Raw genomic sequence first — 13,466 nt, 5'->3', positions numbered from 1 at the left:
TTCATTCCAATGAATGAAAAGGCAACAAAAAGAAAGGAAAAAAGCCCTGTTAATTTTATTAACCATTCATTACTTACAGCCTTTAGGGTAGAGAAAAGGAGTAAGTAGGAACCTGCAATGAGAGAGAGAGGGGGAAGAGGACAGGGCTGGTGGGCAGGACGGAAGTGGCTGCTCAGTAACTGCCTTTCGTGTCTGCAACTGCAAAGGCTCTAATGATGCATTAGCACAATATAAAAAAATTTTCCTCTAAAAATATTCTTCACAGTGCTTTTCAAAATTGAGCCTGCCATAACGATATAATGGAGCACGTGGAGTTATGTAAACTAACGGGCTTTCTTTCCTTAAGGAAGCAGCTTATCCGCACGTTATTTTAATCATTACTATGCTGCTAGAGCCAGATTAGCTAAGATTATATAATATTATAATTTACGAATTTGGCATTTTTGGTCCCATCGTTAACTGGATTATTTGCCAGCCAAGCTATAAAAAGACTTTTCTTTGATGTTTGTAAATCACTTCTACTCCTTACGAATACAGAGCACTGATTTTAGTTTCTGGGTTCTCTTGTTGCTAATTGAATGCTTTTTTTAACCTAAATTTTTTTAACAGTAGTATATCCACATGATTCAAAAGTATAAAAAAGGTATAACAAGACCCTCCTTCCCATGCCACCCCATCTGCTTAGTTCCTGTTCTCTCTAAGAGGAAACTCTTAGCAGTTTTTTTTCTTTTGGAGACAGAGTCTCACTCTGTTGCCCGGGCTAGAGTGCAGAGGCATCATCACAGCTCACTGCAACCTCAAGCTCCTGGGTTCAAGCGATCCTCCTGCCTCAGCCTCCCGGGACTACAGGCATGCGCCACCATACCCAGCTTATTCTTTTTTTCTAGTTTTTGTAGAGACAGGGTGTCACTTTTGCTCAGGCTGGTCTTAAACTTCTGGCTGCAAGCCATCCTCCTGCCTCTAGTCTCCCAAAGGGCTAGGATTATAGGTGAGAGCCACCACATCTGACCAGCAGTTTCTTATCTACCCTTACAGAGAATTTAAAGCATTCTATAGAAGCTGTGATGTACATGTGTGCATGTACACACACACACACACACACACACACACACACACACACACACACCCTTCCCCCTGCCACCAAACTGGGTGTGTGCTATACACATTTTTCTGCACATTGCTTTTCATTTAACACTGTATTTTAGTGATCTTTTCATATCAGTATATACATAGAATTTTCTCTAAAAAATGTTTAGCTTTCCATAATATGGATGTGGCATAATTTAACTGGCTACCCAATCAATGTACATTTAAGTTATTTTCATTTTTTTTTTACTATAAAAATGGTGCAATAGGAAACCGTACAAATGCCACTGGCTTTAGCTATTGACAAGTGGAAGTACAGTGTCGAAGTGTTGACACATTTGTAATTTTGACAGATAATACCAAGCAGCCTTCCATGTGGGTTATGCTAACCTGCATTCCTACTAGCAATACGTGAGTACTGGTTTTCCCACAGCTCTGCAGAGTGTGCACTGAATTTCTGCTGGTCTGAGAGATGAAAATGGCACCTTCAGCACTGTGTTACACTGAGTTATCTTTCTGTAAGTCAGGCTGAATACCTTTTTATATGTTTAAGATCTTAATTGTACTGCTTTTCTTTTTTCTTTACTCTTATTTGCATTTATTTTATGCTAAATCTACTCCTGTACCATAAGTTTTTGTTTCTTTAGCTTCTTCTAGGATATCTTTTTCTTCTGCGCAACTCCCTCTTCTGGTTTGGGAACAGTTTGCTCCTTTTCAATAAGGATCACCTCCATGTGGCAGGGGGAGCTCAGGGATGGGTTAATCGAACCACCAGCCCCATAAATTCAGTGCAGCATCTTGGCTGCTTTGTTCACCTGGATGTGCTCAATGACCAGAAAATCTACATCTAAACTCAGCATCACTCTCTGCGTTTCTAAGCACGTGCAGTAAAAATTTAGCATTATTTTTGGGCCCACCCCACTGTTTGGCCTGGGCACACCTACCACCAACTCTACCACTGTAATGTCAGGATAGTACACATTGTTTCTGTAAAGTGACATCTTTCAGAGAGTTGGTGGCTTTTCACATGTGCACACCCTTGAAGGCCTGGGCAGTTTCCCAGGTGTTCTTAAAGTGAACATGACGATTTGAACTTCTTGATTTGCATGATTTTTGTGGGATTTTCTAGGTCAAGAGAATAGCAAATCATTTTCACAGATCACCTCAGGCTGCACTGGGGAAGAGCTTTTCTACAGATCATCTGCTATTCAAGTTCTTTGCTCATTTTTCTATTCTCATTTTTCTATTGGGTTACTGGCTGATTTTTTTTTTTTAAATTAGTTTCTAAGACTTTTCTTTATGAATCAGGGAGATTAGCCTCTTTGTAAGTTATAAATATGTCTTTCTAGTTTGCTATTTGTCTTTGATTATGGTACAGTTTTTATGTTCATTGAAATAAAAAATATTTCATTTTACGGCTTTCAGATTTTGGTCATAGAAAGGCCTCTCCAACTGCAAGATTGTTTTTAAAATTCTTTCACATCTTTATATTTTTATTTTCATATTTAAGTTTGTGATCTACTTGAAATATATTTTGTGTATATCTGAGTTTCGTATCCCAATGTTTTCCAGATGGATGCCTATTTGTTTCAGGTACTTAATTGTCTGTGTCAGCAGTTCTCAAATATTTTGGTCTCAGGACCTTATCACACTCCCAAAGAACTTTTGTTTACATGAGTTGTATCTGTTGATATTTACTGTACTAGAAATTAAAAAAAGAGAGAAAAGAAATGAAACTAATAATAATAGTAAAATAACAATAACACCTGGGTTTAATGGCTCAGGCCTGTAATCCCAGCTCTTTAGAAGGCTGAAGTGGGAAGACTGCTTGAGGCCAGGAATTCAAGATATCCAGGGCAACACAGTAAGACCCCATGTTCACAAAAAATTAAAAAAAAAATTAGCCAGTTGCGGTAGGGCACACCTGTAGTCCCAGATACTCTGGAGGCTGAAGCAGGAGGATCCCTCAAGCCCAGGATTCAAGGCTGCAGTGAGCTATGATGGCACCACTGCACTCCGGCCTGGGCGACAAAATGAGTGACTCTGTCTCTAAAAATAAATAAATAATAAAAATAACAAACTCATTAGATGTTAAGTTAAATAACATTTTTAATGAAAAATATTTATATTTCCTAAAACAAAAATTTTTCATGAGAAGAGTGGCATTGTTTTGCTCTTTCACAAATCTCTATAATGTCTGGCTTAATAGAAATGGCTGGGTCCCCCTGTCTGTTTCTGCACACTCTCTGCTGTGACGTCCACATCTTTGGACAGCTTCACCCTATAGTGAAGCGAGAACTTACATGAAAAAGACAAAGTCTTCGTGCTGTAATGATAACAGTTTTGACCTCGCTTACCCCCCAAAAGGGTCTCCAGACCTCCAAGGGTCCTGAGACTATTTTGAGAATGTAAGGACTATCTTTTCACCATTTATTGGAAATATCACCTTTAAACTGGATGTGTTTTAGGTACCACTGATTTTCAGGGTTTAATTTCTTTAAGAATGTTGCTCATACCTTCTGAAGTCCTTTTTTGGGAGCATTCCCCCAGGAGCTGCAGGAAGAGGTACTTTCTTGGGAAGCAGCATTATTCCACATGTCCCCTTCTTCATCCTCCCACTGGCTGGGACCGAGATTCATGTCATCCCCACCACTGCCCCAGCCTTCTTGCATAGATTTTGAAGCTAGAAGGAGAGCCAACATGAACTTATCAAATCCTTCACCCCTTGAGTAGACAATGCTTCACTACAACATATAATTTAGGGGAGGTGGGACAAAAGGTATATTGCAATCTACCTTTTTACTAATTCATTTTCCCCAGATTTAAGAATTGAATTTCTCCTGCTAGATATGTATGTACCTGTATATATATGCTTTCCTTCAGACTGCAGCTATTTGTAGTCTGCACTGTTCCAAACTTAATGTACTAACCATCACACTAAAAATAAATCCTAGGGGCTACAGGAGAAGGTGACAATCTCTACATGGTATGAAAGGCTACTAAAATGTAGATTCCTAAAAAATGTCATTGTCTTCTGGGCGGTTCTTAACACTGCTTGATCCAAACCTGTGAGTACTATGTCACACAGACCAGTGCTTGTCAAACCGGCCATCTGCGAGAGTCAACTGGGCACCATGCAGAATGCAGCAGGTCCAAGCTCGGGCCCCACAGCCTGCATTTCTAACAGGCTCCCGGGAAACACAAACTAGCAGGGCAGAGGCAGATGGAACTATGAAGTGACTACTGAGTTTCCATCTCAAGATGTTATTTTTTTCTCCTTTCTTAAGGTACAAAGTGATTTTTGGTGTCAAAATTACCCCAAGTTTTCACTCCTTGGAAGAATGTGAAGAAGACCAAAGACTAGGTGATAGAAGAGTTAGCTGGGGTCTTTCAGATGATGAGGGTAGGATGCTTACAAACATATAGGACAGGCATATAACTGGGCCTCCAGGACAGATTCTAAAAACAGAATACAGTCTCAAAATGGCATGTGAATCTAAATACTCAGAAATTCCCTTATTCTTTGCATTTGTAACAAAAAGTAATATGAGTGCAATAACCACTTCCAGTAGAATGGTGGACATATGGAACGTATTATCCAGTATTAGCAAAATAACAAAACACAAAACCATTACAGTTGCATTTTAAGATCTAGGACATCTAAGGATGCCCAAGAAAATACGAAGCTTCTGCAGCCACGTGAACAATTAATGTTAATATCAGACTTAAATCCGCAACGTTATACCTCATTAATATTATAAATATCACATTGCAAAACACTCATATAATAACAAGAATTCCAGTTGGTAAAAATAATCTGGACATTTGTAAGAATGTATATTATCTGTATATTTGTTACATTTTAAGAAAATGGGAGGAAAATGAACAATTTTTTTTTTTCAAGTTGTATAAGCATAAACACAGAGTACCCAAAGTGGAATTCTGTTGACAAGACAAAAGCAGACAAGTAGTGTCAGACTGCTAAGTAACATATGTTTTCAAAAACTAATCTCCAGAAGAAAAAAATGACATGGTTTATCCATCTTGCTCAGTGAAACAGCAAATTTAAATTGCTTAAATGTGGCAGGTACAAAGATACTGCTGAAGTATGGATGTTACTAGTAGCATCAAACATATATGCTAGGTTGCTTTGATACTTGTATTTATTCGTATTACTATAAAACGGAGGGCATGACTTCTGTTAAAAGCTCCTTTGTGTTCATGCATCAGACATGACAAATATTTCTTTACAGTCTTGGTTTAAAGCTATTTTAAAGTATAAATTTATGAGAAAGTATCCTAAAAATTTAGTTTTAAAAATTCAATGAAAAGTATTCCTCTAAATAAAACACTCTGAGAGCCAACTCTAAATCACCAGATCAGGGCAAGCGGGATGGCAGCTTACCTGGTTTGCACAGGGCCGGAGCAGCAGCGGGTGCACCAGCCCTTCCGAATGCCACAGCGGGTTCTGCAGGGCGATCTCCCCATCCGCTACCACTGCTGGGTGGCTTCCCCCACGCTGCTGTGCCATTGTCAACTAGGGTGGAAGGGGAGGATGGTTCTCCCCAAGAGTTTTCAGCCTTTGAGTGAACATTAGGCATTTCACCCCAGCCTGATGAAACTGAAAAGCGTACCAAGGGGTAGAGAAAACAATAAAAGTGAAACAGAGAGAAAGTAAAAATGCAATTCAATTTTCAATTTCAAAATAGTAATAGTTTTAAGGTAATCTATCCTTAGAATAGCCTTTAGTAGAAAGTTAAAAGGATACAAATGCATTAAATCTAATCAGATTTGTTTACCTTTTTAAAGTTGCAATTTTCTCACTCTTGACCTCTACCCACTTAAAATTTAAAAAGTCCATTAAATATTAAAGACTACTCAATTCAGTTTTTGCAACATAATAGGATTTAAAAGAATAGCTTAAAACTATGTTTGAGAAGTAGCTTGCTTAATTCTGGTATTATATGCAATGACCTAAAAGAAATTTTATGTTACATTATGCTAAGAGAAGTTTACAAGTTGCAAATATATACTGAAAAATTATTCTTGCTTTATCTTTTGACCATGACAGACACAGTTCAATTCATCTGGGCAAAGCAACGAAAAGATGGCAGTAAACACACAAAGGTAAAGTAATAACTACAGAATGCAGACAGTTCCCATGGTACCACCATGAGCGTCTGTCTGAGGCATTTGTCTTAGAAGACAACAGTGTTAAGGAATTAGGGATCAGGGTAGTTCCGATGGGCATGCCGACTGCAAGGGTTTTCAGGAATTCTTCATTCCTTTGCCTAGTCCTGTTGCGATAGCATCCTCAGGGACCGATCCCTGACAGAAAATAAATAAGGATTCACAATGAATGTGGAAGGTGTGGCATTACAGGTGACCCTCGAACACAGGTGTGAACTCCACTTATACACCGATTTTCTTCCACCTCAGTCACCCCTGAGAAAGCAAGACTAACTCTTCTTCTCCTCCTCAGCCTTCTCAACATCAAGATGATGAGGATGAAGACCTTTATGATGATCCACTTCCACTTAATGATTAGTACATATATTTTCTATTCCTTATGATTCTCTTAATACCATTTTCTTTTCTCTAGCTTACTTTATTGTAAGAATATAGTATATAATACCTATAACATACAAAATATGTGTTGATCGACTCTTTATGTTATCAGTAAGTAGTTAAATTTGGGATGAGTCAAAAGTTGTAGTCAGATTTTCAACTGTGTAGGGAGTCAGCACCCAAAACCCCCCATGTTGTTCCAGGGTCAACTGAATTATCTACAGGCAAAGTGGTGTAAGACTAGGCAATAAGAATCTTTCCAAGTGTTTTACATTCCAGTACGAAAAAATTTCATATTACATATATAAATTTATTTTTCTAAACCAACTCAAATTCTGAAAATTTTGCTTCTGCTATAAGTTCACTTTACACTTATAGCAGTCGATAATTAGATTGATAGCTTGTGTCAGTTGTAATCTGTACATAGATACATTTTATCAGATATACAATTGTGAACATTTTAGGGAGTAACCAAAGAATAGAAAGCATGTAACTTCGTGTGCAAGAGAAAGCTTATGGCATAAAATACAGTTTACTGCAAATTTTTAATTATTTGGTCTCAACACATGGGTTTTACAAAAACAATTATAAAATCTATTAATTTTCTGACTAAAAATAGCATAGAAACAGTTCCCTTCATACTCTTTATTCTAATAAAATACAATAACATTAATGACAAAAGGACATGCAACCTATGAATTATTTTAAATTACAAACTCTATGCTGAGCAACATATTATGCAAATTGTAACCAATAACAGGGGATTAGCCCTAATTGGTTATCACTGGCAATTGTTAACTATAATATTATCTTTAATTACACAGAAAACAACAATGTATATTGGGAAAAGTAATTTTACAAATTGAAGGGACAAAATTAAATCAGAAAATTAACATAGCCGATAAAAATTATGGATGTTTTAGGAAGCTAAAATAACTTTGGTGTTGCTAACGACCAATTAGCTATAAAAATACTGATTTATGGTAGGTAATTAAATAATGAACACCTAGAATTTGTTTGTCATTGCTACACTTCCATCCCTTTGAAAAGCAATATGCTCTATACATTATTTAATCAAGTCAAAACTAAGAATAAATATTAAAACTATTCGAAGTGTAGTTAATTGATTTTTAAAAGTTTTTAATTCCTTTTAAAAGTAGAAATGTCTACAGAGTAGCAAGCATGCTTCAAAATTTTAGAAATAAATGCAAAAACACTGTTTACTCAAAATTCCAAAGAACAATATTTCAAGTTGACCGCTGGCAAGACTACCTTTTTACCTACAATGCCAAACCTGGATGCGTGCACCCTCTCACACTCTAAAGGCTCTAGAAAAGATGCTAAAATCTCAGACACACTAGATAATTTTGATACAAAGGAGGTATTTTCAGTAGATAGAAAATAATTTTAAATACATAGTATTAAAATAAGTATAATTTCCATTGCTCATTGTTTACTGCTAGAGTGAACCTGCCATCCTTTCTTAATAATTTATAGGGATTCTTTTAAAGTTGGGCTTCATGAGGCAGGACAAATTTCTCTCTTACATTTAAGTCATTGATATTAAAATTTAAAAAATGGTCCTTCACATACTACCACTTTTGGCAAAATATTTCTGTACTGTGAGGTTCTGGAATCCTTACTTCCCTTCAGTTTCTTCAACTGAACCAATACAGAGTTGGGAATAATAAAATAATAATATTAATAATAATAATCAAATGCCACCAGGATATGTAGCCTTCGTTCAATTCTTCATCTTTCTATCAGAACAGAGAAAACAAAGTGTCTAAGTGGTGTGGACCCAGAAGACTGGTATAAAAACAAATGCAAAACAGATAAAAGGCCAAGAAATAGAACCAAGGGAAAGAATCTTTCCCGCCCTTAATGATTTCCATCTTAAGCCCTACAGTTAAGTCAGTAGATGGTATTCTTTCTTCTGTGAAAGAAGAAATCAATTCTAGCTTGTTCCACGGATGCTACACATACACACATAAATATAAATAAAAATAATATATGTATATACATTTATATATAAGAGATGGGGTCTCATTCTGTCTCCCAAATTGGTCTTGAACTCCTGGCCTTAAACAAGCCTCCTACCTCAGCCACCTGAGTTGCTGGGCGTACAGGCCATGGTGCATGGCTACTTACATAGTTTTATTAAGTGTGACAGACAGGCAGTCTTTTTTGGGAAGAAAGGTTTAGTTAAAAAAGTGGCCCATGGCTGGGCATGGTGGCTCACATCTGTAATCCTAGCACTCTGGGAGGCCGAGGCGGGAGGATCGCTCAAGGTCAGGAGTTTGAGACCAGCCTGAGCAAGAGTGAGACCCTGTCTCTACTAAAAAATAGAAAGAAATTAGCCAGACAACTAAAAATATATAGAAAAAATTAGCTGGGCATCGTGGCGCATGCCTGTAGTCCCAGCTACTCGAGAAGCTGAGGCAATAGGATTGCTTGAGCCCAAGAGTTTGAGGCTGCTGTGAGCTAGGATGACACCATGGCACCTCTAACCCAGGCAACAGAGTGAGACTTGGTCTCAAAAAAAAAAAAAAAAAAGTGGCCAACTATAATTAAGTAACAAAATAATAAAGGACTAAAAATTCAATCGATGAGGCATTTATTGAGTGCTGACTACGTGCTTGCCCTTTTTAGGGACTGACTTAAATATTAATGGGATGAATTTTACTCGTATTGATAGCCTTTAAACTTAATGTAAATTTATTATTAATATAATGTTTGGTTGGCTACTGGCTTATGGAGGACACAGCAGAATTGGTAGCTGCAGCAACAATAAATCTTTCATACCAGAAATCAAGGTGGGTATTTACATAGTGAAACTTTATATAGAAGAGTGTGTTCTTTATATAGAAGAATAGAGTCAGACGGCAAAGTATCCTACTTTTCCAAATGCCTTGTATGGTGGGTATCTGATCACTTCTGTTCCTAATTCAGGGGACTCTATTTGAGGGTTTGAGATAAGGGTCCTTTTGAGAAGCTGACTATGGGCTTCGAGGTGCACGGCAACTTCTCTTAGAAGAGCTCTTTGTCTGCCTTAGTGGGTCATCACATAGAGCAGGTGTTAGAAAAGGAAAAAACATCTTGAGTTTTTATTTCACTATATTAATACAGATTTTAAAAGTGCTATATCTTTCCCATTGGTATCTGGGGGGCCACACTATATTTTCAACTGTCTTAGTCATTTATTTATTTTGAATTGAAGGTACCTAAAGCTAAACCCTGTGTGGGGTTCACATGTTTTCTACAAAGGACTTGCATTGAGAAGCATTTCCTCCTACTTCTGTAGCCAGCTCCTGAGTCCCTGGTCCTTATTCAACTCCAGCCCCTTAACACAAAGGAAAGCAAAAGGAACCCAGTGCAACCCAAACCCAAGAAAAATTCCATATCCACAAAAAGCACAGATCACTCGGATCATTCTTCTTTTAATAATTATTGCATAGTGCTTAAAATAGAATTACTTCTGGCTGGAGAGGTCAATGGTATCTATTTCTGAAGTGATGGTGTGAAAAGTTCACCTGTAACAGCATCTTGCTGATTCACTCCATCTGTAGGTGACTACTTTTGGTATCATTTTTATAGCAAAGACTGATAAAGAGATTTTGTAGTAAAGGGAGTCTTCAGGAGCACAACGTTCTCCAGCTTCTGGAGTTGGTGAGACTCAGAGAAACACTATACGTCTCATCTCCCTAGGTAGAGGCTTTCTGAATCTATTTTCCAGGTTTTATTGTAGCAAATGTGAGATATGCCTCCTCCATGATTAACTCACATAATCTCTGCTTTTATAATATTTGACAATATTGTAATTTTATCATACTTGTGCTAGAAAACTAAGTTTTAAAGCAAATATCAGTAGATTAAGTACCCACATGCAAAGTGAGGTTTGCCTCTGGCTAAAGCCTTTGCCAACTTGCATAAGCCAACTACAGGGGTCACCACCAGCACAGCTGAAAAGTCTGCTGTGGGCTAACGAGAGACATTTCAGAGGAGCTGAGAACTGGCAGTAAAGTGGACACAAAAGTATTACAGAATAAGAGCAACATTAGCAGTGTACTTTCTTCTGCTTTTCTGATCAGCACATGGTACAGATATTTTACTTCCATCCACTGTTGGAAGACAGGTGAGATTCCATAACCCCATTATGTTGTGGTTTAGCTTTGATCAAGTCTATAATGACCTTCATATTTGACTCTCAATTAATTTTACGGCAATTTCTCTCCCCTACACCAATTTCTTTCAATTATCTACATGTTTTGGTGAAACCTGACTGAGTTTAGGAATGAAAGAAAGAATCTCTGGAAATTCTCCCTCAATCTCATTCTTAGATTCAGAGCCAACTGTGAGGATCTGTTATTCCCTACACAGTTTTATTAATTAGTATTCAGTGTTCTCCTGTGTGTCTGGAATTTGTTTTGAAGTGCCCCAGAACATCTATTTCCAAGTGTACCACGTGATCAGGCTGCCAAGTATTTTTAGGTCTGCTTTCATTCCCTTAGAAACACAAGTAAGTGCTATGTTGGCACTTTCTGGTACATCCCCACTAGTTGACAAAATAACAGACTGGTTCTACAATGACTTAATAGTTTCTGACATACAGCAGAGCAGAGTTAGCAGCTTCTGCAAGTCTAGCTCATGTATCAGACTGGGGCAACGCTATGAGCAGGAGGTGTAGGCAACGGGACATCCTGTGCCAAGTAAAGCCTCCTGAGTCCTTCTCAGGCCTATAATCTCAAATGAAAAGACAGGCACACGGATATTTCTCTGGATTACACTACTGTTGTCCTATCTCCAGAATGGGTTTGAACCAGGTCCAAACAATCCAGTTTAGGAAGCTATACCACACTTCTTAAAATAATAACTGTTTTCCTCAGGCTCACAGAAAACTAATTAATATCAACATAACAGGAATGGGACAAAAATGACTGTCCCGTAGCATTCACTTCTATAAGACTGGACACAAAAAATATGTAACTGAGAAACCATATTTTGTAAGAAAGGAGAGATCAATACGCTTAAATTGTAACGGTCAACAGTTTAAAAACAACTTAAAACCCAAACTCTAAGTGGAAATTATGTAAAATCAGCATAGGTCAATAGCAAAATTGCAGAATACCCAGAAAACACCAACTTTATAAACAGCAGAAACTTTATCAGGCAGTCACAAGCGGAAGGACTTTGCAGTGGGGAATCCCAGATGAGTTATGGCAGCCTGGCAGGCGCTCAAACCACTGGTTGATACACAGCCTGGCGGGGGCTGCGACTACTGCCACCCCCCCCACCCCGACTGTCCAACCACCACAGTTGGGCAGTGGGCTGCCACCAGGGACGGTGCCACACATGCACCTTGTCATCACTATGAACGGAAGTGGTATGGAACCGAGGCTGTTACTTCCATAGGCTCAAACAAGAGCTTGGTCTAACAAGTTTGGAAAATATAAGGCTTTGATTACTTGTAATTCCCAAGAGCAATGAACTGTGCTCTCACTGCAAAAGAAAGCTTGGTTCAATGTAAAGCAGCAATAATACTCAATGTAGCTACTTTGTTGTCAGTGATAGAAAAATAGATTAATATTATAAATGAAAAAAATTACTAAGTAAACCCATAGTTGAGCAATATACCAAACTTGACATAGTTTCAGCATATGGACTTACTTCTACATGGAAAAAATTTGTATAACATTTTGTTTGTCTCTGTTAACTGATATAGCTAAATTCACAACTGCCTCTATAATATTGCTACAATTACAAAGATTACACACATGCATGGAGCCTAAGAGCTAGAAGGGAGAAAAGGAATACATAAACAGGTGCTGTGCTAACATGCAGTACTCATAGCATATTTTTCTTCTTTTACATTTGGTGATAATATGTGTAATTTGTTAAAAACTATAAATTTTTTCATACAAAAGAGAATGATTTTGGCCCTTCTAACTGAATAAGAATGCCTTATCAGAGTAAAACTCACATCCTTTGGCTATTAAAAACCAGTTAAAAGTAGTTTCTAAGGATAACACATCAAAGGGGGAAGAGCATCAACAAATGCAATGTGGTTCCAACCACCATAGCTGTCATGGATGTAGTACTTTGGAAATGTCAGCAGGTCAAGGTATATATTACACATCTGAGACCTCACCGCACATAGCCCTTGGTAGGCCAGCTACCCAATCTCCTAGGTCTCATCTGTAAAACGAGGCCCAGGGAGCTGTAAGGATTAAATGAGATGATGCATAAAGATGCCCCACACCGGGTCACCAAGCATAGCCAGACATACTTGTTGTAAGCCTCTAGCGCCAAGCACAGGGCCCTCTTCAGCTGACGCTCTCCAGAAGACTGAACAGGAGAGGGCACTCAAACGGTGACCTAGAAGAAACAGTTCTGGCCTATTCACTATGGGAGGACGTGACAGTCATTTTTAAATACAGTTGTGTGCTGCATAATGGTGTTTGGGTCAACAACAGACCCCATATATGATGGTGGCCTCATGAGATTATAATGAAGCTAAAAAATTCTTCTTGCCCAGTAATGTCGTTACACAACACACTACTCATGGGTCTGTGGTGATGTCAGTGTAAACAAACCTATTGTACTGCCAGTCGTAGAGAAGTCTAGCACTTACAATTATGTACAGTACATAACAATTGATAATGATAATAAATGACTGTTACTAGTTTATGTATTTACTATACTATACTTTTTATTATTTTAGCGTGTACTCCTTCTTATTAAAAAAGTTAACTACAAAACGGCCTCAGGCATGTCCTTCAGGAGGTATTCTAGAAGGCATCATTATCACGGGA

General features: G+C 37.9%; 1 protein-coding gene across 9 annotated transcripts in view; it reads right to left on the bottom strand.

The window, feature by feature from the left end:
- Window positions 1-13,466, bottom strand: part of TNRC6C (trinucleotide repeat containing adaptor 6C) — an 85,474-nt gene that overhangs the window by 31,380 nt on the left and 40,628 nt on the right. For all 9 annotated transcript variants that reach the window (XM_045569553.1, XM_045569555.1, XM_045569554.1 and 6 more), the window contains 2 exons: window positions 5,492-5,707; window positions 3,603-3,769 (listed from right to left, as the gene is read on the bottom strand). In XM_045569553.1, coding sequence (XP_045425509.1) covers window positions 3,603-3,769; window positions 5,492-5,707 — 383 coding nt within the window. The remainder of the gene's footprint in view (window positions 1-3,602; window positions 3,770-5,491; window positions 5,708-13,466) is intronic.

The sequence above is a fragment of the Lemur catta genome, chromosome 15, assembly GCF_020740605.2.
Source record: "Lemur catta isolate mLemCat1 chromosome 15, mLemCat1.pri, whole genome shotgun sequence".
NCBI lineage: Eukaryota > Metazoa > Chordata > Mammalia > Primates > Lemuridae > Lemur > Lemur catta.
This window is presented reverse-complemented; position numbering and strand designations above follow the sequence as displayed.